This window comes from Dama dama, chromosome 21, assembly GCF_033118175.1.
Source record: "Dama dama isolate Ldn47 chromosome 21, ASM3311817v1, whole genome shotgun sequence".
Lineage (NCBI taxonomy): Eukaryota > Metazoa > Chordata > Mammalia > Artiodactyla > Cervidae > Dama > Dama dama.
In genome coordinates, this window is record NC_083701.1 from 16,517,423 (window position 1) to 16,542,595 (window position 25,173).

The 25,173-nt window shown below is 44.7% G+C and overlaps 1 protein-coding gene across 2 annotated transcripts in view; it reads right to left on the reverse strand.

Moving 5' to 3' along the window:
- The window catches only part of FER1L6 (fer-1 like family member 6), a 169,563-nt gene that overhangs the window by 123,787 nt on the left and 20,603 nt on the right, over positions 1-25,173 (reverse strand). The window contains exons 2-3 of one of the 2 annotated variants that reach the window (XM_061123246.1): positions 7,623-7,661; positions 2,820-2,902 (exon numbers count right to left, since the gene is read on the reverse strand). In XM_061123246.1, the coding sequence (XP_060979229.1) occupies positions 2,820-2,902; positions 7,623-7,661 (122 nt within the window). The remainder of the gene's footprint in view (positions 1-2,819; positions 2,903-7,622; positions 7,662-25,173) is intronic. The other variant, XM_061123247.1, reaches the window with a different exon arrangement.

Below are 25,173 nucleotides of genomic sequence, written 5' to 3' on the forward strand. Positions count from 1 at the left end.
GTATAGAAAAACTACAAAGGATTGTAGAGATATCTGGAGCCCAAGGCAGCCAAGCTGATACCATTTGGAGACCCTCCAGATGAGGAGAGAGAATAGTTATTAGAACCTGAGAAGAGAGGAGGTCGGGTCCCGTGGGCTTCCCTAGAAGGAGGGACGACCATCCTCCAGTAGGGGGACACATCCTGACCTCCCTCTCCTCCCTCCCCCAGACCTCGTGCTGGGGTGCCCCACTGGGGAAGCGAGCTGGGTCATGTATCCAATGGGGTCAGCCTCCTAGAACTGAGAACAGATGAACAAGGGTGGAGAATAGATCTGGGGCAAGTGCAAGAGTTCCCCACAGGACTGTCCTCCCTCTAAACTATCCAGTGTCACCACTATATACCCAGAATCTGGCACAACACCCGACACTTAGGAGACATGCCATTGATATTTGTTGAATGAATGATGATCGTGGAAGGTACCCAACAACTACTCACTGGGTAACTAATTAATGGGTATGTGCTCATGTTACAAGCTCAGTTGTGTCCCAGCTCTTTGAGACCCCATGGATTGCAGCCTGCCAGGCTCCTCTGCCATGGGATTTCCCAGGCAAGAATACTGGAGAGGGTAGCCATTTCCTCCTCCAGGGGATCTTCCAACTCAGGGATCGGACCCACATCTCTTTTGTCTCCTGCATTGGCAGACAGGTTCTTTACCACTGAGCCACCTGGGAAGCCCTAATGATGGATAGGTCAAGGTACCTGGAATCTTACAAAATTAAGGCATAGCCATTAGGTCTCAAAATACATAGATGTAAGAGCCACAGACTTTGAGAATCTCTAAACATTTCACCAGAGAAGTCCTAACCTCCCCAGTCATGCCAAGAAGGAAAGACCAACTTGTACTCAGGTCCATAGACTTTGTTTTGTCAGTCTGCAGGGTCAGGCCCTGGCCAGCAGGATGGACACTATTTACTTTCCAGGAGAGGCCTGATTCCTCTTTGCCCTGTTTGCTTTGTGGGCTGAAGACTCTAATTAGAATGAACCATGGGAGCCGGGTCCTCTGAAATGCCTCTGGTCAGCTGCCCTAAATCTCTACCAGCTTATTCTTTCCCTGCTGCACAAGCAGTAAGGGCTCCTCACTGGAGGCTGACCCATGGGGTAGGAAAGCTTGGGCTCTGGTGTAAGACCAACCCAGCCTCAGAAGCCAGTTTCTCCATCTATTGGTTGTGTGACCTTGAGCAAGCAGTTACCCTCTCTGAACCTCTTATAATATGGGGGCAAAAGAATCTACATTTCAGAGTCATGAATGATGTATGTCAAGTCAAAAGCAGAAGGGGCTTATTCAATGTGTCAGAGATATTATTTTTCATATGGTCCTTGAAGAAAAGAACTGTTTTTCAACCTTGTACCTCCAGGACTACTGCAGGGTCCTACTCAGGGTTGTAATTTCAAGGACATCAGGAAGGACCCTAGAGTCTTTTCTACACACTCCCTGATACCTTCTATTTCACCCAATAGGCAAATACTTCTCTTAAGCTTTAAACCTTGTCTCCACTTAAAATGTGATGCCTCTCCTGTCCCATCCAAGGATGATTTAATCATTATTATTATTAGCACTTCAGTATGATGAGTCCCCATTTTTTTTTTTTTTTTTTTGTAAGATTGGGTTTTACATGAGAGTGAGGAGTGGAGTTGGGGTGGGGGAGGGCAGAGATAAGGCTACAGGGCACCTGCAGGAGACAGCAGTGAAGGGTAAATAGTGGATCCCTCCAAGGAGACAAGGAGAACGAAAATAAAGCAGACCCACTGCACCATTTTGGTTTAGAAACAGTCCAGAAAGCTGGCTTTCAACTGGCTGTTGTCAGGGCCACCCAGCAGAAGTCTCCAGGCATCACCCCAGACCTGTCCACTGGAAGCAGTTGATCCTCTTTGATTCAATACATTTGACTGTCTCCCTGATTCAGGGCCTGGCCTCCACTGCCAAGGGTCACCTTGTAACTTGGGATTTTCTGCTTTTGGAGAAAGAAGTAGCCCATTCTAAGTGTAGAATATCGGAGAGTCTGGATTTGCATCCCAATGCCGTTGCTTCCTGGCTCTGTGCCCCCCACCCTCAAGGCCGGCTTCATGGGTCTGTACAGCCTGCTGAGCCCTGTAATTAGCCCTGTAATAACTCCTTGGCTTAGTTCTGCAATCACCATCCAGCTATTCTTAATAAGTTCTTGACAATGGCTTTGCATTTTGGTTTTGCCACTTAGCCCTGCAGTCCTGCAGCTGGTCTTTTCCACACTTCACGTCCTCTCACTGCATCTCGGCGACCTCATTTGTGAAAGTGGGATGACCGCACTTTCTGGCAGGATGATGGAGGGGTTAAATGAGTCTGTGGATGGAAAGCCTTCCCCAGAGCAGCTGCTGCCCTCCCGCTGATTTTCATCATCTCACTTGCTTCTCCCCATGATCCCCATGGTCAGCTGAGCCCATACTCCAAACACTTACCAAAGGGAGAAGCTGGGACTTGGAGGTGCTGAGTGATTTATCCTGGGGCACAGAGCAAATCAGAACAGAGCCAGGAGCCTGAATTCTTCTGTCACCACCTCCCTGGAGGCCCTTTCATGGCCCAGCAGGTGTCCACCCACCCGTTTGGCTCAGCGACCAGATGACACAGCACCGATAGGGATCGCCGTGGGTGCACACTTGGGGTTGGCAGGGTTCAAAGACCCAGACACAGTTCCCACCTCACTCCCCCGGAGAGTGAATCCCCTTCTCAGCCAAGCAGGGGTCAACTCTGGAGACCTGCAGGCCCCAGGGTAGTGGTCCCTCCCCAACCCCCAAAAGCCTCACCTTGGGCCCCTTTGTTGGCTAGGATTAACCCCTTCTCTGCTTTATTCTTCTTTTTCTTCAGTTTTAGCCCAAACATTCCTTTTCTGGGGGGAAAAAAAAGGAAGAAAAACTAAAAAATACAGCAATAGCAACTTTGGCTCATTCAGACATGTTAAGAGAAAATAAACACACACACACACACTCTGAGTTTTTCTGGAAGCTGATCAACCTCCTCATCCACCCTGGAAGGGCAGCAAAAGACAAGTGTCCAGGGAATTCTCAGTGGTTCAGTGGTTAAGACTCAGCACTGTCACTACTGGGGCCCAGGTTCGATCCCCGGTTGGGAAACTAAGATCCAACAAGCTGTGCAGCACAACCAAAAAAAAAAATAAAACCCACAAGTGTCAGGATGACCCAACACACTCTCCAGATAGGTCTACTTTTGCAGAAACCATGAAAATCCCACCTGAACAGAAATCAGGAGATCCACCTAGAACCACAGTTAAAAGATAGCACTAGCTGTTTTCACCTCCATTTCTCTTTACTTACCTATGCCAGGCACTCAAAACAAATGATATCATTAAATCATCACAGCAACCCTTTCCTTCCTATCTTACAGATGAACAACCAAGGCTCAGAGAAAGTAAGTAATGTTTCCATGGTCACACAGCCCCTAAATGCTAGCCCTGGAGACACGTCTGCCTGATTTCAGAGCCCAGACTGTACCCACTGAGAAGCCTGAGGCTGCTGATTCCCCTGAGCAGACTAAAACACCCTCTCCACAGCCAAGCTCTCTGACCATTTCCACGGGCAAGCAGCCCTGGGGTTTACTGAGGTCACGCCACAAGTGCGCAGCTCAGCTGACACATGGTGTATGCCCAGAATGTCAGCCACTATCATTATTATTATTACTAGCCAAGAGCAGGAATCCATTTGGGGGCCTCCTTCTCAACTCAGGGCTTCCCTGGTGGCTCAGCCAGTAAAGAATCTGCCTGCAATGAGGGAGACTTGGGTTCAATCCCTGGGTCAGGAAGATTCCCCTGGAGAAGTGAATGGCTGCCCGCTCAAGTATTCCTGCCTAAGAATTCCGTGGATAGAGGAGTCTGATGGGCTAGAGCCCATGGGGTCATAAAGAGTCAGACATGACTCAGTAACTAACACTTTCACTTTCTCAACCCAGGAAAGGGCCCAGTCTGCTATCTCCAGCTGATGCCAGGAGCATCCTGATCCTCTGCTGGCCTCCTGAAAGAATGCCTCTCTGGAGCAACATGGAAGGGTGGCAAGTCAGAAAAAGTCCTGGCCTTGCGTCGGGCAGGCTGATGGGGTGGCCCATAGAGGAGGGAAGAAGAGGAACAAGGACAGAAGGGAGGAGAGAGCAGCAAAGCTCAGACCCTTTCAGGGAGCATCCTGCAGTCCTGGGGCAACACAAGGACAATGGAGGAACCAAGGAAGCTTTCCCTTTCGCTGGCATATTTAGGGCTCATGAGGGGGAGAACTGCAGTGGCCAAGTTTAGGGCCTCCACACCCAGACTCCCTGGGTCCTGAGCCCATCTCTGCCTCCTTGAACAGGTCACTTAACCTCTCTGTACTCCTGGGTCCTCGTGTGTAAATGAGGTAACAAACCTGAAGCATTTAGCCCAGTACCTGGAACAAACTAGTTGCTCAATAAATGTTAGTTATTCTCGCTATTGGAAAGGATAAAGTTAGGACCAATGAGAAGAAGTAACTGGGAGACAGATGTCCCCTCCACTCACTTATTTGCTTATTTATTCTTTTTACATCCTGCCTTGATCCAGATGAGGAATTAAGGAGCCTTCCTTGTTGGGGCTGTCTGAACAGTGGATGAACTGCACTGGGTGGGAGTGAGTTCCCTGTTCCTGGACGTGTGCAAGCAGATACTTGAGAACCACTCGTAAAGGATGTTGTAGAGAGGACAAACATCGAACGTCAATGGGGGAGGGAGACTGGCCTAAGGGGCCTGGGGGCGGGGGCGGTGATCCTTTGAGACCCTGAAATACAGTGAAATGGAAATAATAGGCTCCAAAACCACCCAGACATGGGTGGATTGGACAAGTCACAGCAATTCTTGGAGCCAGTTTCCTCCAGGGTACAATGGAGATAAATAACAAGGTACATTCTTCACAGGATTGTTCTAAGAATAAAAAGGGGTAAGTAAGCAAAATACCTAGGACAGTGTCCAGGATATGGAGAGTATTAAAACATACCCTTTTTTAGGTGGTATTTTTCCCACTTTTATTTGCCATCAGCTGTGATAAGAATACCCTTTTACGTCTCCCAGGAATCTTAGCTACACCAGGGAAATCCCTCTTTCCTGAAAGTCTTGAAGAAAATTTCCAATAATAGTTTTTCCTTTCCTGTTTTCAAAGGAGAGTTACCCAGCAAAGGTACCACGGCCAGCGCCTTCCAAAACCTGAATTGCTACTGTCGTTCCCAAGGGCTAACTGCCTGTGATCATTTCACGGAGGCAGAAGCGATGTTCCTGGGAACCTGGCCAGCGAGCTCTCAGATGACTTGAGAAGACTGAGCTATTTCCATTCGGTAACAGGAAGTTGTTACCAATAAATAAGAGTACCTATCAGAGGGAGACTGAATACACCTTTAGGGAACAGAAGTGTTCATCACGGAGGGCCTCAGCATTCTGAGCTCTCCCACGGGGCAGCTGGGGACTGAGGCATCGGGGCACGCCTTAGGCTGCTGTCGTGGGCACGGGAGGAGGGAGAGGTGTCCCACCTCTTAGAAGAGGCAATTCACGTGGCAAACTTCACTGTTGTCTTATTTTAAAGAAACTGCCACAGTCTCCCCAACCTTGAGCAACCGCCAACCTGACAGAGCGGTCAGCAGCCATCAACATCGAGACGAGGCTCTCCACCAGAAAAAAAGATTACCACTCACTGAACGCTCAGCATCTTTTTTCAGCAATAAACTATTATTTTTAGCAATAAAATATTTTTTAATTAAGGTACATACATTCTTTAAGACATAATGCTTTTGCACACTACAGTATAGTACAAACACCCCTCAACCCCCCACTTTGTTTTTTGGCCGCACCATGCAGCTTGCTGGATTTTATTTCCTTGACCAGGGATTGAACACAGACCCTTGGCAGTGAGAGTCATGAGCCCTAACCACTGGGCCACCAGAGAATTCCCTGAACACCTTTTAGATGCATCAGAAAACTGAAAAATCCATGCAACTCATTTAATTGTAATATCCAATTTAGGGCTTTCCTGGTGGCTCTGTGGTAAAGAATCTGCCTGAGACAGGCACCCCTACCTCTTAAAACCAAGAGCTCTTAACTCTGCTGTCTATTAGACACACCTAGGAGGTTTCAAATATGCCAGCATCCAGAACCACCTTCAGAGATTTTTAATTGATTTGGGGGAAGAATCAGTTTTGAGAAGATCACAGCTCAGACCCCCCTGCAGAGGAAGCCAGAACCCTTCTAGTAATGCCCAAAGATTGACAACCCACTCCACTCTCTGCAAAGGGGTTAATATTTGCTTCACAAACACACAAGGTTGTTTGCCTGGAACCCTGAGTCAGTCCTCAAGGAGACTCCCAGCATGATGTCCAGTGTGAAAGTTGATTTCTCCTCCTCAGCTCCACGACATCCAGAGTAGAGAGAGGACACAGCCAACCCAGAAATGCTGAGTCGCTGGCAGATAAGGCAGCAGAGGGTAAACTGGAGACGGAACCCAGCTCAGGGCCCAGCGTGAACCCACCTGTTAGCACCAGAATCTGGGGCTGGATGCTTAGCTCAGATGAGCTTGTTTCATTCACATGTAACACAATATTTCTTATCTAACCACCGGGTGATGTTTAAAAAGGACACAATGCTTAGACAATGCGAAATGTGCTATGAAGTGGAGTGAAAGTCGCTCAGTCGTGACGGCTCTCTGTGACCCCATGGACTATACAGTCCATGGAATTCTCCAGGCCAGAATACTGGAGTGGGTAGCCTTTCCCTTCTCCAGGGGATCTTCGCAACCCAGGGATTGAACCCAGGTCTCCCACATTGCAGGCGGACTGTTTACCAGCTTAGCCACAAGGGAAGCCCAAGAATAAGGAAGTGTGTAGCTTATTCCTTCTCCAGTGGATCTTCCCAACCCAGCAACTGAACCAGGGTCTCCTTCATTGCAGGCTGATTCTTTACCAACTGAGCTATCAGGGAAGCCCTAAATGTGCTATAGATTATTATTATTTTCTTGATGATAAGAAAATATGCTACAGTATTCCCCTGAGTTTAAATTTTTTTAAACATACTTTGACACTCACCATATTCCATGAAATACCAGGCTATACACATTAGCTCTTAGGATCCCCGAAATATACCATGCATGAGACAGATGCTATTATTACCCAATTTTACAAACAAGAGGTTGTCAGGGGCCTCGAGGGGTGGGATTCAGGGAGGGAGGCTCAAGAGGAAGGGGATATATGTATACATATAGTTGACACATGTTGTAGTAGAGCAGAAACTAACACAACATTGTAAAGCAAGTATACTTCAATTTAAGAGATACATTTATAACACAGATAAAATTAAATTTAAAACAAGAGAATGCCAGTGGTTTCCAGTCAATGTATTGGGATCAGCCAGTAACTCAGGAAGAATTGCCTGGTAAGTCTTCAAGGCTGCTGCCATCACCCACCCTCCTCCAGTGTGCCAAGGTTTCCAGCAAGGGAACCCCACCACATACACTTCCAAAAAAGGATGCAAGTCTCTGGCTTAAGGTCTATTGAATCTCCTCCCAGGGCCACCCAAATATAAGTCAAGAGACACACAGAAATGTCCGTACCCACCTGGTCTCCTCAGGGTGAAAGCTACCATGACTCCGATATCTGCATCCAAACAACAAGAGCATTAAACAGTGTATGTGTTTACACGCTTCTGCTCATCTGTTCAAGGTGGTGTCACTCCATATGGACCCAGGGCTCACGCAGGCGGGGAGGAAGCCAGCCCAGCACACAGAAAGAGGAGCCGGGCAACTGGAGCTCGGGTCTCATCTCTGTCCCTTTCTGACTATGTCTCTGGGGCCGGCCATGGGACTTCTCTGAGCTCCAGGCTCCTCTTCTGCAGGAAGCGGCGATAAAGTTCACTCAGCTTTTCTCACGGGGGTGCTGTGTGTGTGACCTCCTTGAACCCTCATGCTGCACTGTTAAAAGTTCTACAGGTAACTACTTTACATGGCTCAGGGGAGCCGGGATTAGGAAACGGCTCACAACCATGGTCTCTATGTGGTTTTCCACTTGTGCCACCAGATTCCTCTTCTAGAATCATCTTTTCTACCTTCAGTGCAGAAGAGAAGAAGCTCAGGCCAAGAGGACAAACACTAAGTTAATTGCATCAGTGGGTGCGACCAGTTCAGGCCCCTCCCACTCTCCTTCCCATCTAAGAGGACTCAGGTCACCTCTGCACCTCACCCTCCAAACACAATCATAACATCCAGTGTAGAAAAATAATTTTTTTGATTTGTGAGTTTCTTTATATAACTCTTAAAAATGTTTTAAAAAATATATTTGAAAAATATACATTTAATATACTAATGTTTAATAAAATTCCTTTGTCAAAAGAATGGTTTGCAGGTAATCAGGTCTATCTTAAAAAACAAAACAAAACCAAGCTTCATCACCATTTTGAGGTTATCCATAGAGCCTTGAGTAAGTTTCTAGCTCCCTGTTGGAAATACCTTCTTAGGTATATGCTCTCTGTATACTCATCCTACTTCTAAGACTGGCAAAAGGCAAACCAGCAAACACAGAAATAGCTATAATGTGGGTTTTGCAGAAGATTGTGAAAATATAAATCCACATGACATCCTGCCTTGTTGAGACTCTGAAACTTTTCTTCCCCTCTCCCTATGATCTGCCCGTTACTATTCTCCTGATCATATCCTATTTGTTCAGAGCAATGATGATCAACTTTGGTTGTACATCAGATTCTTATTGAAGAGCCTTCTAAAATCTTTCACACACTATGGTCAAATCCCATCCCAGAGAGTCTGACTTCATTGATCAGAGTGGGGCCAAAGCACAGTAGTCTTTTAAGTTCCCCAGCTGATTCTGAGGTGCAGCAGGGTTTCAAACTCCTATGGCTAAATTATCAGTTCTGGTGAGCTGTGTTTGCAAAGGCAAGGTTTATATTTTTTAAGGAAGATCAAAGATAATTTTTTAACTAGCAGGAACAATAACATTTAAGAAATTCAGAGTACTTAGTGAGTTTATTTGGGTAGGCTATGTGAATTTTATCATCCAACCTCAACTCCTCTTTAAACTTCATCCCAACAGTTAGCCCATAGAATCGGTTGTCTTCTCTAATTCTGCATGGGATCAGCTCAGTCTTGATGGAACTGAGTCCTTCAGCTTAAGAGAGAAGGATCAGTCCTCTATTGGGTCTGATGTGTCAGGCAATGACATGAGTAGACGCAGTGTGTTGGTGCCTGTAAGTTGCTTCAGTTGTGTCAAACTTTTTGCAACCCCATGGACTATAGCCCACCAGGCTCCTTTGTCCATGGGATTCTCCAGGCAAGAATACTGGATTGGGTTTCCATGCCCTCTTTCAGGGGATCTTCCTGACCCATGGATCGAACTCCGTGTCTCATGTCTCCTGCATTGAAAGGCAGGTTCTTTACCACTAGCGCCACCTGGGAAGCCCCAGTAGATGGAGAACTGATTCCCAATCTGGTGGGAAACACTCCATTTTTGCCTACTGTAATATGGAATCTCCCCCCTCGTTGAGGTAAACAGATGTTTCTCTGGTAGGCCCTCATTTTGTATATTCCAGCCCCATCAGCCATCACAGTGAAATTCAGATATCACCAGCTCAGCAGATTGTCACTGAAAACCTTGCTGTTTTACCTGCCAGAGTCTAGGAAATGCCCCTCCAAGGATGCTAATGAATCCTCCCTCCTGTGGTTTCTCTGAGCCAAGGGTGACTTGGGAGTAATCTGGAGTCACATTGGGTAGAACCATCCTGGGTTAAGCCAGTCTCTGTCAGTCCTTCAGAAACCCTTGCCAAAAACTCAAGGGCAAAGTGGTAGGAGGTGCTGTTGTAGGTCTGTTCCAGGAAAATGGAGACTTTTTCCTCGCATGCCTCTTACCCACCCTGCAGCACACCAAGAGTGCCCACTTCTGAGGTCATCTTCCAGGGGCTGGAGGAGACGTTTTACCCATGGCCACTGGCCTCCATCCTCTCCTGTTCCTCCTCCTCTCTAGCTAAGATCAGTGTATGGCCAGGTTGGTTGGAGAGCAAGGAAAAGAGAGAAACAAATATTGCAGGTCATGTCATTGACTCAGTATACTTAGGGCTGCTGGACTCCCCTGGCCCCAAGCTTTCTCTTTCCTGGGTCCCTAAGAAAATGTTAATTTTTCTTATTTCAGCCTCTTTATATGCTGGCTAACCAGAGCCCCGATCTCTGTTCTTCTAAAGATAAAAGGATTAATCACTAAGTCCCAAATAGACTTATTTAGAGAACAAGCATCTGTTTCTCCCTATGTCCCAGCACAAATCAGTCTTCATGCTTCCACCCTTTTGAGACTTCAAATCTTTTCTTTACTCCCCCAAATCTCCTTTCCACGTCTATTCCCTGAGTATCTTTTGGCACAATGATAACAGTAGGGCATCCACTGGTTGGCATGTTTCTCTCGGGTAACATTAAAGGTTTCTGTTCCCATGTGGTCTCCCCTTCTTTGAGTCAGCTTTCCCACAGAACATTTGTATTCTGCTTTCTGCTCCTACTACAGGTGGAAGTAAGTCACTGAGGCAGAGATTCTTATCTCTGCATGCAGCTGGGTTGGGGAGACCCTCTGATTCACAGTGAAGTATATGAAGACCAATCTGGACTACACTCCATTCAGCTTCCTCCAATCTACCTTTGCCAGCAACAAAGGTGATATGTTGATCCCAATTTGCCACATGGGTCTATTTCTCAATGGTTTTGAACATAACAGGGAAAGAGAAAGATACAGTTATAACCTTAAGACAACCAACAGACTGACATATAAAGATTTTGTTATAGGTGAGTATCATTCAACTCCATAATGGGTAAACAGAGGATCTCTAAAATTCCTTTTGAGTCTCATGTAATGGACCTCAAAGACAGAAGGATGGGTGCTATATTAAATTAAATAATTAAATCCTCCCTTTGTAGGATTCTCAGAGCCTTTAATATGCTGACCTTCATCATGACTTTCCAAAGAGAGTGATAGAGTATTCAGATTTTTCTAAATGAATTGGACCGGGGGCTGCGCCGGCCGCTTCCCAGCCAGGCTGAAAGGGCTCGGAAAGCTAGCTGGCCTTGTTGGCCCTTAAATCGCATACTGAATGGCCTGGCCCCAGCTACCCTCGCCAAGCCGCGCAAAGAAGGATGCTCCTGGCTCTCCTCGGCCTCCCAGGTTTGCTTTCTTTCTTTTCCCGAAGGTGGGCCCTTAGGTTCTGCGGCCGCCGGGAAAACCAAACCCCGAGTGTCCGGAGAGTAACCGGAAGTGCCCTCCCAGGCGGAGGGGCGGCGCCGGCTGCAGCCGGGGAGAGGGAAGAATTGAGTATTGTTAATAACTATGGACTGGAGATCCTTTGGAGCCAAAAGGAAGACAGTCTTGAGTCTTCCTTGTTATGGGTTGTAAATACCACATAAAGAATGAGTGCATGTGATGCTGGAAACTTGTAGAGAGGAACTACTCATGACTGAAAGGCTTAAAACAGATATATCTTTCGAGTTCTTATCGAGAAAATGACTATGAAGAAAATGATGGGTCAGAAGACCAGTGGAAAACTCCCTAGGAGAGAGCCATAGAAAATGTACACTTCAGAAGAGAGAGAGAATCAGAGACCTCAAAAAAGGAAAATATATCATGTATGCCCTCAGAAGGGTAAAAAGATTTTTATTCATGTGCATGAGATTACTCAAATAGATGATCAGATATACCAGTGCCTTGAACGTGAGCAAAACTTTTGTGAAAACTTAGCTCTTATTATGTGTGAGAGAACCCACACTGGGGAGAAACCTTATAGATGTGATATGTGTGAGAAAACCTTCATCCAAAGCTCAGATCTTATTTCACATCAGAGGATCCACAGTTATGAGAAACCTTATAAATGTAGCAAATGTGAGAAGAGCTTTTGGCACCACTTAGCCCTTTCAGGACACCAGAGAACGCATGCAGGTAAAAAATTCTATACATGTGATATCTGTGGCAAGAATTTTGGTCAGAGCTCTGATCTGCTTGTCCACCAGCGAAGCCATACAGGCGAGAAACCGTATCTGTGTAGTGAGTGTGATAAATGCTTCAGCCAAAGTACAAACCTCATAAGGCACCGAAGAACTCACACGGGTGAGAAACCATTTAAGTGTCTGGAGTGTGAAAAAGCTTTTAGTGGGAAATCCGATCTTATTATCCACCAGAGAACTCATACTGGTGAAAGACCCTACAAATGTAATAAGTGTGAGAAAAGTTACCGACACCGGTCAGCCTTCATTGTTCATAAAAGAGTACATACCGGGGAGAAGCCCTATAAGTGTGGTGCCTGTGAGAAATGCTTTGGCCAGAAATCAGACCTTATTGTACACCAGAGAGTCCACACAGGTGAGAAGCTGTATAAATGCTTGGAATGTATGAGAAGTTTTACCCGGAGTGCCAACCTCATCAGGCACCAGGCAACTCACACTCACACTTTTAAATGCCTTGAATATGAGAAGAGCTTCAGCTGTAGTTCAGACCTTATTGTACATCAAAGACTTCACGTGCAAGAGAAACTGCATCAGTGGTCTGCATGAGAGAGTGGCTTCCTCCTAGGCATGGACTTCGTTGCCCAACAGAAAATGAGAACTCAGACAGAGGAGCTGCATTATAAATACAGTGTCTCTGATAAAAGCTTTCACCAGAGCTCAGCCCTTTTTCAACATCAGACAATCCACATCAGTGAAAAACCATATATCTGTAATGTGGCTGAGAAAGATCTTGAGCTCAGCCCTCCCCATGTATCAGAAGCCTCACAGATGTCTTGACCAGACAAGAAGTTATTATACCATAAACAAACAAACAAAAAAAGATGTATTTACAATGTAAGAGAACTCATTTAAGATGGAGAACTCAAAGCAAATCTCAGATTTTCCTCAGCGCTCAGACTTTGTTCGGGACCAGAAAATCTGCAGTTAATAGGAACCTGAGAAATGGTTTGGCCAGAGAGCTGTCTTTACAGAACCGTATCAATCACTCCAGTGAGAAACCTTACAAATGCCCTGAGTTTTTTGAAAACCTTCAGTCCAACCTCATGTCTGATCACCACAAGAGGATTTATACAGGTGGGAAACTTACAAGTTCGGTGAATGTGAGAAAGCTCTCTAGCAATGCTCACCTCTCCTCATTCCAAGAGAATTCAGATCAGAGGACGATATTTTTTTAATGCCCTGTGAAACAGTGCTTCAGACAGTATGCACGCCTCATTGGACATCAGAAAGCCCCACTGGAAAGAAACCCCAGCAGTTGTGAAAAAAGCCCCTTAACATAACTGTGACTTTATTACCTATCAGAGAAGCCATACAGGTGAAAATTTGTGTATTTACCTTGAATGTGGCAAAAGCATTAAGTGAAGAGCCTTCTTGGGTTTGCAACCCCCCCTCCCCAAAAAAAAAGAAAATCTGATGAAGGACCTTATGAATTCTCTGAATGAGAAAACTTCTGTCAATGATCAGTTCTTGTACACCAGGGAACTTGTATAAGTGAAAGACCCTAAAGTAACCCTAAGTCTGGGGGAGAAAAAAAAAAATCCTTGCAGGAAATCTCTACCTTATTGGGCCCCAAAGAAACTACTCTGGAGAGCATTTTGTAGACCTCTGTAGAGGTCTAACTGTGAACTGTGTACATTTAACAGGTATGAGAAGAACTGTTCTCATAGTTAGTTGACCCCTGTAGTAGAGATGACTTTTAATGGAGTCGACATGCAAACAGTTTTGTTTAGATACCCAGAAACTTGTTCTGGGAAGAGCTAGGGCAGGTCAGAGTAGGCCTGATGGGTTACTCAGGTAAAGATGCTTTTCTTTTATCTGAACCACTGAATGATTGCTTTACTTTCAGTTTTTAAAATTTGGAACTCCAATAAAAGAGAGGACTGTAATTGAGATAGAAAGTGTGGCATGTGTTACTGTTGGGAAAAGAAGTACATTGACTTTGCCTCTGTTGATTTTCTAATTCTTGGGTAGAACGGGGACTAGTGTGTTGATACCAGCATGGGAACCTTCTGCTGGTTGTGAAAAGAACCAAACAGCTAGGGAGTAGTTATCCTAAATCAAAACACTCCCCAGAATTTCCCCTTTGGAGGACCAGCCTCATAATAAGGCAGAATGCTCAGCATTTTACTTGGTGTGAATTGAGGCATGCCCTCAGTCCTCACCCTAAAATATCTTTCAGTTTATTATTGGTATTTGCAATTTCAGCTTTAGAGATTTGTTTGTTATCAACACAGAACTGCAAGTTCCAGGATGATCATTATGATTTTGCTTGTTGCCATATTTTTGTGACTTCATTTATCACGTTTCTTTCAATGGTTTCTTTCAACTCCTTGCAAAATGTTTAAGGGAAGGCTGACAGAAAGACTCAAGTCTGAGTCGGCACAGAGTAAAACACATACTGATACATTATTAATGGAGAAACGACTGATTTTAAGAATCCTGACTGAAGAGCTGGTGTTTGTTTTTTCCCCCCACTGCAACATCCTGTTTATAGCAAATCCAAGCCTCATGATATACCTTTCATTTATTTTGGTTCTGCCAAGGAAATAGAATACATTTTTATTTCTGGGGAAAGACAAGTCACCACAATATAAGGTGTACATTTGGCTTGTAAAGTAGGGTTCTAAATGCTAGAAAGGAAAGGGAGTTGGCAAATTCGTCAGAGGTTTCAGGATAAGCACTTATCTCCAATTTAGTATAATTATGATTAACATTCTCCAGAAATACTCTAATCCAGGGATCTATAAATGCATGCTTGTGAGGTTTTTTTTTTTTTTCCTCTTCCCTCAGGTTAAAAGACATTTAATATAAATACTTAAGAGTTCTCCAGTATTTGGGACTGTAGACTGGTGAATAAATACTTGCGGTCCTCTGATTTATCTTAGCAGATCCTGAACCCTAGGCAGCATTGGTGTTTGGACTCATAGGCGTGGCCAGCTGCTACACGGCCCCTTGTGTATGGCTCCAAGCTTTGATCTTAATGACAGGTTGGTAACCTGGATAATCTTAGGGTCAGAGGAATAACTCATAGTGATAAGGAATCTGACTCTAGGCTGTTTTTTCTTTCTTTTAGAAAACAGATCCTGGAAGTTTATTTGATCTGATGTGTTTTGGTAATTTTCATTAGCTCTTACACCATAAAAACTTGCTCAGTGTGATAAAACACAGGAGATGTATTTGTTTCTCTTCGATGAAAATCATGCCTATCACTAGCATATGTTTGACAGTTGTAATTCTTAAAATAGTATTGGATGTATGGCTTGGTGGTGATAAAAATTAGTCCTTATGGCTACTTGTTAGTCATTAGAACTTGGAGAAGGGCACAGTTGTAACTTTGGTGGGGCAATGACCTGCCCCTTTCAACTAATCTTACTGGTAATTGTCTCTAGTCTTTAAGTAAATTAAGGATGGACCATCCCTCAGCCAAAACTTTGAGGGTATGAAATAGGTCTGAGGGCTTTTAACCATGGGGAAAAAAGGGTGTTGGTATTACTCATATAGAATAACCTGAGGTTGGAGAGGACCACTTGGGAGCCTGTAACCAAAACTAGAAGGTAACTTCTGGAACGGAGGGAGGTTCTCTTGAGACAGTGCCAACCTAAATCTACCTCAGGTAAGTGGTTAGAGGAACTTTATCAAGATTTCAGACCAAACAAGACACTTGTATTCAGTCAGTGTATTCCTATGCTTTAATGTTTTTGTTTTCCCTTAATTCTTAAATAAAAGCATTGTTCTGAAAACTCCAAAAAATAAAATAAAATAAATGAATTGGACCACATCTATCACAAAACATCTAGTAATAAAGAGCACCATTTGGGATGCCCAGAGAAAGAGAACTCTGACAATTTGTAGTGCTCTTTTCTCTTTTGAAATTTTTATGAGATGAGCAGTTACCATGTCAGAGCCATTGAGGAGGAAGAGAACCCAGAGCATCCCTCACATTCCCTCCTTATAACCACACTGCTCCTACTCTTATACAGACCTCACTCTAACTTGGCCTTTCTGGATCCATTCTTTCTCCTTCCTGCAGACTAGTCTCCATTCTGAAGCCATCTTTGCAAACTAGAAGAGCATAGAATTTCCTTAACATGATAAAGAATATCTACCTAAATCCTAGAGTTAATATCACATCAATGATAAATATTAAAAGACTTTCTCTTAGATTTAAAAAAAAGGATGCAAAGATGTTTGGTATCAAGACATAGAGAACAGACTTGTGAACACAGCAGTGGAGGAAGAGGGTGGGACAAATTGAGAGAGTAGTGCTAAAACATACACACTAACATATACAAAATAGACGGCCAGTGGGAAGTTTCTGTACAACCAGGGAGCGCAACTCTGCGCACGGTGACAACCTCGAGGGGTGGGATGGGGGCGGGCTGGGAGGGAGGTTCAAGAGGGAGGGGACATGTGTATACTCATGGCTGATTCACGATGTTGTAAGGCAGAAATCAACAAACCCTTTAAGGCAATTATCCTCCAATTAAAAAAGAAAGATGTTTGCTATCAGCCCTTCTATCCAACACTGTACTTGAAGCCCTCCCTTAACAGTTCAGTAAAGCTTGATTAGTTGAATTAATAAGTGGAGAATTTCCTTGAAGTCCAGTGGTTAGGACTCCTTGCTTTCAAGGCTGAGGGCCTGGTCGGGGAACTACCATGTAGCCAGTCAAAAAATAAATAAATAAAGTTTGATTCATTGAATTAATAAGTGAGTTCAGTCGGTCATCTAGAAACAAGGTCAATTTTTAAAAAATCTATTGTACCTTTCTATACCAATAACGAGGGGATTCCCTCATAGCTCAGTTGGTAAAGAATCTGCCTGCAATGCAGGAGACCTGGGTTTGATTCTACATGGGAAAGATCCCCTGGAGAAGGAAACAGCAACCCACTCCAGTATTCTTGCCTAAAGAATCCCATGGACAGAGGAGTCTGGTGGGTTACAGTCCATGGGGTCGCAAGAGTTGGACACGACTTAGCAACTAAACCACCACCACCACCACCATACCAATAACAAAGTATTAACTAAAATTATAAATAAAAGATACCATAAAAGCATCAAAAAATTTTAAAACCTCGGAATAAACCTAAGAAATATGAGTAATATTTCTACACTAGAAATTACAAAAAAAAAAAAAATCAATGAAGGGATACTCCATGCTCATAGATAGAAAAATGCAATATTGAAAGATGTAAAACCTCCCTAACTTAATAGAGATTACTGTTTACTCTAACCACCTGTGAAAGTTTTCAAGTCATATATTTTTAATTCGTGTGTGTATTTTATGTGTATATGCCAAGTGTCAGGAAGATTATCTAGTGAAGGAAATGGAAACCCACTCCAGTACTCTTGCCTGGAAAATCCCATGGACAGAGGAGCCTGTTGGGCTACAGTTCATAGCACTGCACAGTTGGACACAACTTAGCAGCTAAAGAACAACAATATGCTTCAACAAAATGCTTCACTTTTTAAAAGCATAGATTCTGGGGTCCGAAGTCTTGGCTTTGATTATCAGCTCAGCCACCTGCTAATTATGGAAACTTGAGCAAATCTTTAAGCTTTCTGCACCTCAATTTCTTTTTAGATCCTTTTTTTCCCTTTTTTTATGTGGACCATTTTAAAAGTCTACTGAATTTGTTATAACATTGCTTCTGTTTTTGGTTCGTTTGTCTTGGTTTTTAGGCCGTGAGGCAGGTGGGGTCTCGGCTCCCCAAGCAGGGATCAAATACACGCCCCTTGCACAGGAAGGTGAAGTCTTAACCCCTGGACTGCCAGAGAAGTCTCTGCACCTGTTTCTTCATCTATAAATTAGAGGATAAGTTATGCCTCTCTTAGATAACTGTCATGAAGATCAAATGATATAAAACATACAACATTCTATTTGTAGACACTGAAGTGCTATATTGTATTGTTATTGCTGATTAGTGGCTAAGTTGTGTCCAACTCTTTGCAATCCTATGGACTGTAGCCCACCAGGCTCCTTTGTCCCTGAGATTTCCCAGACAAGAATACTGGAGTGGGTTGCCATCTCCTTCTCCAGGGGATCTTCCCGGCCCAGGGATAGAACCCACATCTCCTGCATTGGCAGGCAAACTCATTACCACTGAACCACCAGGGAAGCCCACCATATCCTAAACATGTTAATTAAAAGAAAAAACTGGATTCACGTCCTACGAATGTTCCTCAGGGCTCTCCACATCACAGGCTCAGCCCATTAATCCAGTATTTGACTTCCCATACTCTGTTCCCCAGTCCAGTGGACAGCTCCTCCTAAAACTCGTCACACACTTCTGTCCATGAACCTGGTCTCACTCCAGGGCCTCCACTGAAAGTTACTTCTCCCATCTCTACTGTCAACACCCACATCTTTCTTCTAGGAAAGTTCGGCTGCCTCCTTTTATGTGAACAGTTCTTAGTTTTATAAGGAGGAATCAAGTCACTTTTTCCTCTGGATTCCACTGGCCCTCTGTCCTTATTTCTATAATATGAAATCATTTATTATAGGGATCATAAGAGTTACTTGAAAATATCCTTCTCTTTTATTAGATGCTGAAATTTTGAAGGCAGTAACTGTGCCTATTTTATGCCTGTACCTTCATAATGCCTGGCATAGGCTAATTGACAGTAGGACACATAGACAGATAGATGGGCAGATAGAGAAAGGGCCACAAGAGTTCATTGGAAGCTCTCTGTCTGTATTTAAAAATGTAAAGTATCAGGGGCTTCCCTGGTGGTCCAGTGGTTAAGAATCCAACTTGCAATGCAAGGAACACTAGCTCTTCCCTGATCTGGGAAGATCCCACATGCCACAGGGCAGCTAAGCCTGTGCACCACAACTACAGAAACTATAGCCTAGAGCCCACGCTCCACAAGAGAAGTCACCGTGCGGAGAAGCCCTAGTACTGCAATGAAGAGTAGCCCCTGCTCGCCACAACTAGAGAAAGCCTGTGTGCAGCAACAAAGACTCATCCCAGGCAAAAAGCTTAAAAATACATTTTAAAAAATGTAAGAAAAGAGGTAAGACCATAATCAGAGCAAAGCATAATCAGAGAAGAGAACAATCTCAAAAGTCAGTGGCTAAGCCTTATCCTAACATTCACCTTGGAGCTGGGGAGAAAGAGGAAATTACTCGTGCTGGTACCTGATAAACCATTTGTTCTCTGTTAAATGGTGCATCACCCCTGGCTGTCACCCAGCCTTGGTCTTCATCCATTTCTCAAAATCACTCCCTTTTTCAACGCATCTTTTTTCTCTCTCTTTATCATTCCTGAATATCTTTTATCGGTTGGTTCTTTCTCTACTACCAGTCCCTTGGGGGTGATTGAAGGTGATTGAACAAAAGGTCATGGATTTTGTTTGTGGCCCAGGCCCTGTGGAAGGCGCTGGTGTACAAAGATAAATCCAACAGGGTCCTAAGCCTTAGAGGCACTGAAGTGTGGCTGGAACTGCAGATGCCTGTGGGGTTCATGCTGAGGATGACTGATTCTAGATTGTTGACCAATGCCCAATACCAAGACTAGAAAGTCATGAGGAAGGCCAGTGCTGGCCTCAGGGTGTGGCTGAGTCTGGAAGCCCGTCCCAGTTCAGCGGCCGTGGTCTGAAATGGGTACGCATCCAAACACAAACCAGAGTGTTACATTCTCAGGAAGCCCTGGGACACACTTTATCACAGGAGGACTCCTTTTCAGTAGGAATACAGTTCAGAGTGGGAGCAAAATCTGTGACTGTAAGTAAACTTATCTCTTTGCTTAATATTTAAAAACAGGCTTCCTTGGTGGCAGTGGATAGGAGACATGGGTTCGATCCCTGGTCTGGAAGGATTCCACCTGCCGTGGATCCACTGAGCCTGAGCATCACAGCTACTGAGCTTGTGCTCTAAAGCCCTTGAGCTGCAACTGCTGAGCCCCTGTGCCACAAGTACTGAAACCCACTCACCTAAAACCTGTGCTCTGCAAGAAGAGAAGCCACTGCAGTGAGAAGCCTGTGCACTGCAACTAGAGAGTAGCCCCTCCTCTCCGCAACTAGAGAAAGCCTGCCTGCAGCAATGAAGAACTGTTGTAGCCATAAATAAGTAAATAAAGCAGTGTGTACATGTCAAAAACACTTTTTAAAAGGTACAAAAATATTTAAAAGCAAGATTGTGCTTTATGCTCCCAGGGAAACAAGAGTAGGGAGGTTTGTCTTTACCAAAGACAAATTGACCACTCTTCTAACCTACTAAAGCAATGACTTTGAATGATAAAAGATAGTGTGACCAAAAAAAAAAAAAAAAAGACAGTGTGACTTATTGTAACCTAAGCTGGTAAAGCCAGTCATTCTCTTAGGAATTGCTTACATGTATGTCTGTCCTCCTTGTTAGGCAAGGTTGGGGCACACATGTGTGCTTTGCATATACTAGGTCCTCAAGGGGTATTTGTTTGATAAAATATTAACAAGTGAGACTTTCAGCTGATAAGCCAACCCTAGCCTCAAAGACAACAGTGATGAGGAGTTTACTACATCATAAATTGATGACTACAAATATTTCTGAAACATACAAGGGGGAGATGAAAATTTATATGCATTATTCCAAGACAGAATAGTTCAGAGTGACTTATGACAGTACTATGCAATTTCAGTCAGGAAGAGATGAAATAATAAAGTCATTTTCACATCTATCTTTGGGCAGAATGACTACAGTAAAGATGCTGAGTGAAAGGAGGGGCTGGAAAAATAATTATAGATATTTGATGGGAGGGGTTATCAATGATCTCAAGCCGGGGGTGTCTACCCAGGGGGTTGAGGTAGGAGGAAGGAAGGAAAGACCAAGATGGCTCAGTCTGCCCCCTTCCCTCCCTCCCTTCAATCTGAAGGGCTTCATCGTTACTTGTTTTCTGTGTTAAGGAGTTCGAGGAAAGCTTAAAAAAACTTTTCAAGTTTGAAAACTGCTCTTCAAGACAAGCATACTTATTCGACAAATAGGGAAACTAAGACCCAGGGAAAAAAAGCTAAGAGCTAGGAACCAGATCAAGGTCATATTTGCTTATTGAAATTGTTGGGGCTTCTGGGTACCCATTTATTCCCGTATTTACCCCCCAGGAATGCTAAGACTTCAGCAAGTGTGGACTTCCACACCCCTTCCTCTCCAAACACGGGTGGGGCAAAAGCTGATAACAGACCACACCTGCATTAAACAGGTAACTAAGGAGAACCTACTGTATGGTGCAGGAAACCCTGCTCACTGCTCCGTGGTGGCCTGAAGGGGAAGGAGGTCCAATAAAGAGGGGATATATGTGTACATGGAGCTGATTCACTCCCTTGCATAGCAGAAGCTAACACAACATTGTAAAGCAACTGTACTCCAATAAAAGTTAACTTAAAAATAAATAAATGGAAAAAAATGGCCTTTATTCTTCCACAGAGCTCTCCTTCAGAACTCCTGTGCATTACAGAAAATATTCCAAGGGGTCAACGACGATAACCTAACCACTTTCCTCTGTCTACTTAAAAAAGTCAAATGAAAAGAATTTCACAACTGATAAAAGCAAAAGCAAATCAAGGCTGAAAATGAAAGGCTACGGTACTTCAGATACGACCTCCATAGGATCCCGTCTCCTTTACACGCTTGAATTCTTTAACGGCTTCTGCAACCATGAGGAGGGAAAATCTACTTCACTCAAGCTGGTGAGTTCCCAAAGTAAGGACTTTAATTAGAGCAGTCGAGTGAAGCTCTCTGTCAGTTAAAACTTGAAATATAGTGAGGCAAGTCAATGCAATGACTGACAAACAGCTTCCAGTTAGCTGGACCCCGAACAGATCACAGAGGGAAAAAAATCCCCACCAGAAATTCATTGCTTCTGTTGTCACTGACATCCTGCATAGAAGGAAATGAACCTGAAGGGTCATCTATCAATTCACGCAACCAGACATCACACTGAAGGCATTTTGGAGAGGTTTTGTAGAACAGCTAGTCTCGAGGGAGTCTTGTGTGAGATTTACAGGGTCTCAGGCACAACAGAATGCCATCAACTGTCTCTCCGGCACTCAGCCAAGACGTTCTTGAAGGTTCTGCTGGGTTTCCTTTGAAATTACTTTTGCAAAAGCTGAAGTTTGAGCTTCTTGGCTGGGAAGACAAAAAACCCTCTCCAGGAGTAACTGTCCTTAGGATTTCAGCCTCAGTTCAGGGCCCAAATGTATTGAGTCCCAAGCTGGCAGGGGCATCCCAGTCCTGTCCCTCCCAGTCTCCACCTGGAAACACTAATAGAAGAGGTGTAAGTTATACTGAGTCCTTGACCCCAGACTCGAGACTCTCAGTAAAGATTTTTCCATATAAACAATGAAGAAAAACTCATTTACTTCCAATCCCCTCTAGGAGCAATATCAGAAGCGGAGAAGATTATACTGAACTCACACATGATCACAACATATCTCTACCTGTGTGTGTGCTTGCTCGTTGCTAAGTTGTGTCTGTTTATGACCCCATGGACTGAAACCCACCAGGCTCTTCTGTCCGTGGGATTTCCCAGGCAAGAATACTGGAGTGGGTTACCATTTCCTACTCCAGGGGATCTTCCCAACCCAGGGATCGAAGCCACATCTCCTGCATTGGCAGGTGAGTTCTTTACCACTGAGCTACCAGGGAAGCCTCTACTTCTTCCTGCTTAAAATCCCAGTTTACACAGTAATGAATCTCACACACATAAAACAGAGGCAGTGGAGCCCAGTGGAGCCCAGTGGACGACACTCTTCCCTCCCCCAAGCACTCTGTCCATGTGGGACCCTAACAGAAGCTCTGTGAGGGAACAAAGCAAGGCAGTCTTTCCATGGCATCCTGGGAAGAACACAGAATCACATCTAACCTTGGCCTCTGCGTTACAATCCGTGCAACCTGAAGCAAATGACATAACTCCTCTATGCCTCCATTTTCTCATCTGTAAAATAGATATTAAAAAAATATCTACTTCACAAAGTAAGAAGGATTGAGTTTATATATGAAAAGCCCTTAGGTCAGCTCCTGGCAAATAAAAGAAAATAGCTGCTATGATTCTTATTTCAAGTCAAGAAAATTGAGGCTCAGAGAGGTTAGGCAACTTGCTCAAAGTCACCCAGCTACAAACTGGGGACAGAGTTGAGTCTCCCACAGCCAGCTGAATGCTTTTCCTTCTAGACCATGCTGGGATTAAACAGTTATCCATTGTACAGTGTTTAATTTACTCAATAGTCATCCATTTCATTATTGACTATCATTATTTAAAGTGCTCTGGGGAAATCTTAATAGCTGCTATTCATTAAACTTGTAAAAGATTGAAGGCAGGAGGAGAAGGGGACAACAGAGGATGAGATGTTGGATGACATCACCAACTCGATGGTCATGAGTTTCAGCAAGTTCCAGGAGTTGGTGATGAACCGGGAAGCCTAGTGTGCTGCAGTCCATGGGGTCACAAAGAGTCGGACACAACTGAGCAACTGAACTGAACTGATTAGGCATGTAGGATAAGTCGGGCATTGGCTTAAGGTCCTGCATACAGTTTTTTCATTTAGTTGTCCCAATAACCATCTGACAGCAGTGTTCAATCCCTTTTACAAATGTGAAAACTAAAGCATGAGAGGTTAAGTAACCTGCCTAAGATCCCACAGCTCTAAGCTGCAACCAAGCTCCATCCAACCTCCACTCTATACCTCCTCCCAAATACCAGTTAGAGCCACAGGATTAACAAGAGTGCAATCCTCCCTTCTCAGGTGCTAAACCCCACAGCTCAGGGAGGTGTGGAAACTTGCCTACAGCCACACAGTATCCATTGCTGAAGCCCAGCCTCTTTGCACTCTTAGACCTCACCCATCATGACCCAGGTCTCTAGGCACAAACAGAGGAGCCACATCCCAGAGGGCTCCCAACAGCCCAGACTGCAACTGAGTCCTGCTCAGTCATAAGAAAAAGAGCAACCTGTCTCACCTTAATCACTGAGGGCTTCTGACCATGCCCAGAAGTACTCGTGCTCACTGTCTTCTTGGACTCAAGGCAGGGCCAGAGGCACAGTGTCCAGAATGGGTCTTAGGAGGAGAAAGTCTCCCCTCTAGCATGGAGCAGGTCACTAGACTGCCTCTGGAGGGGTGGGCATCTCCCCGGAAATGCCCCTTCCACTGTGTCCACCTGGTAGCTCCCTATCTGAAATCCAGTGCCTGCTGCTTGGCTTGGCCGCCAGAGCCCAAGACCCTGATCCTCAAACACAGCAGCTCAGAGCAGATCCTGAGGGGAGGGGCCACTGGCATGCTTTATTCCAAGTCAGGTAGCCAAGGTGGATCGAGGCTCAAAGAAACCCCAGCTCCAGACAGTGCCAAAGCCCTGGATACTTTCTAGCCACCATCTCGTCATCCAAGTTGGGTTTTTAGTCATTTTCACCATCCCCTACTACTTTGTAATATGTTTTTGCACTTTCAGTTCAGTTCAGTCGCTCAGTTGTGTCTGACTCTTTGCGACCCCATGGACTACAGTATGCCAGGCCTCTCTGTCCATCACCAGCTCCTGGAGCTTGCTCAAACTCATGTCCATTGAGTTGGTGATGATATCCAAACCATCTCATCCTCTGTCGCCCCATTCTCCCACATACTACCACACATACTCCTACAAGTAAAGTGTTTTCACTTTACTTGAGGCCAGTTCTAGATACTTTAACAAGTACTATCCTATTTAAGTCCCACAACAGCCCACAGAAGTACGTACTGTTATTGTACCCAATTTATGAATGGTGAAACTGGGTCACAGAGGGTCTGGTAAGTGCTGGGGTTTGAACCAAGGCCAGCAGCCCTGAATATTCATCGGAAGGACTGACGCTGAAGATGAAGCTCCAGTACTTTGGCCACCTGACGTGAAGAGCCAACTCATTGGAAAAGACCTTGACGCTGGGAAAGATTGAAGGCAGGAGGAGAAGGGGATGACAGAGGATGAGACAGTTGGACGGCATCACTGACTCAATGGACTTGAGTTTGAGCAAACTGCAGGAGACAGTGAAGGACAGGGAAGCCTGGCAGGCTACAGCCCATGGGGTCACAAAGATTCAGACACGACGTAGTGACTGAACACCACCACCACCTACCCTCAGAGCCTGTGCTCTCAGGCTCTTCAGCCTGCTGTCTCCTCTCTGTGGCATTT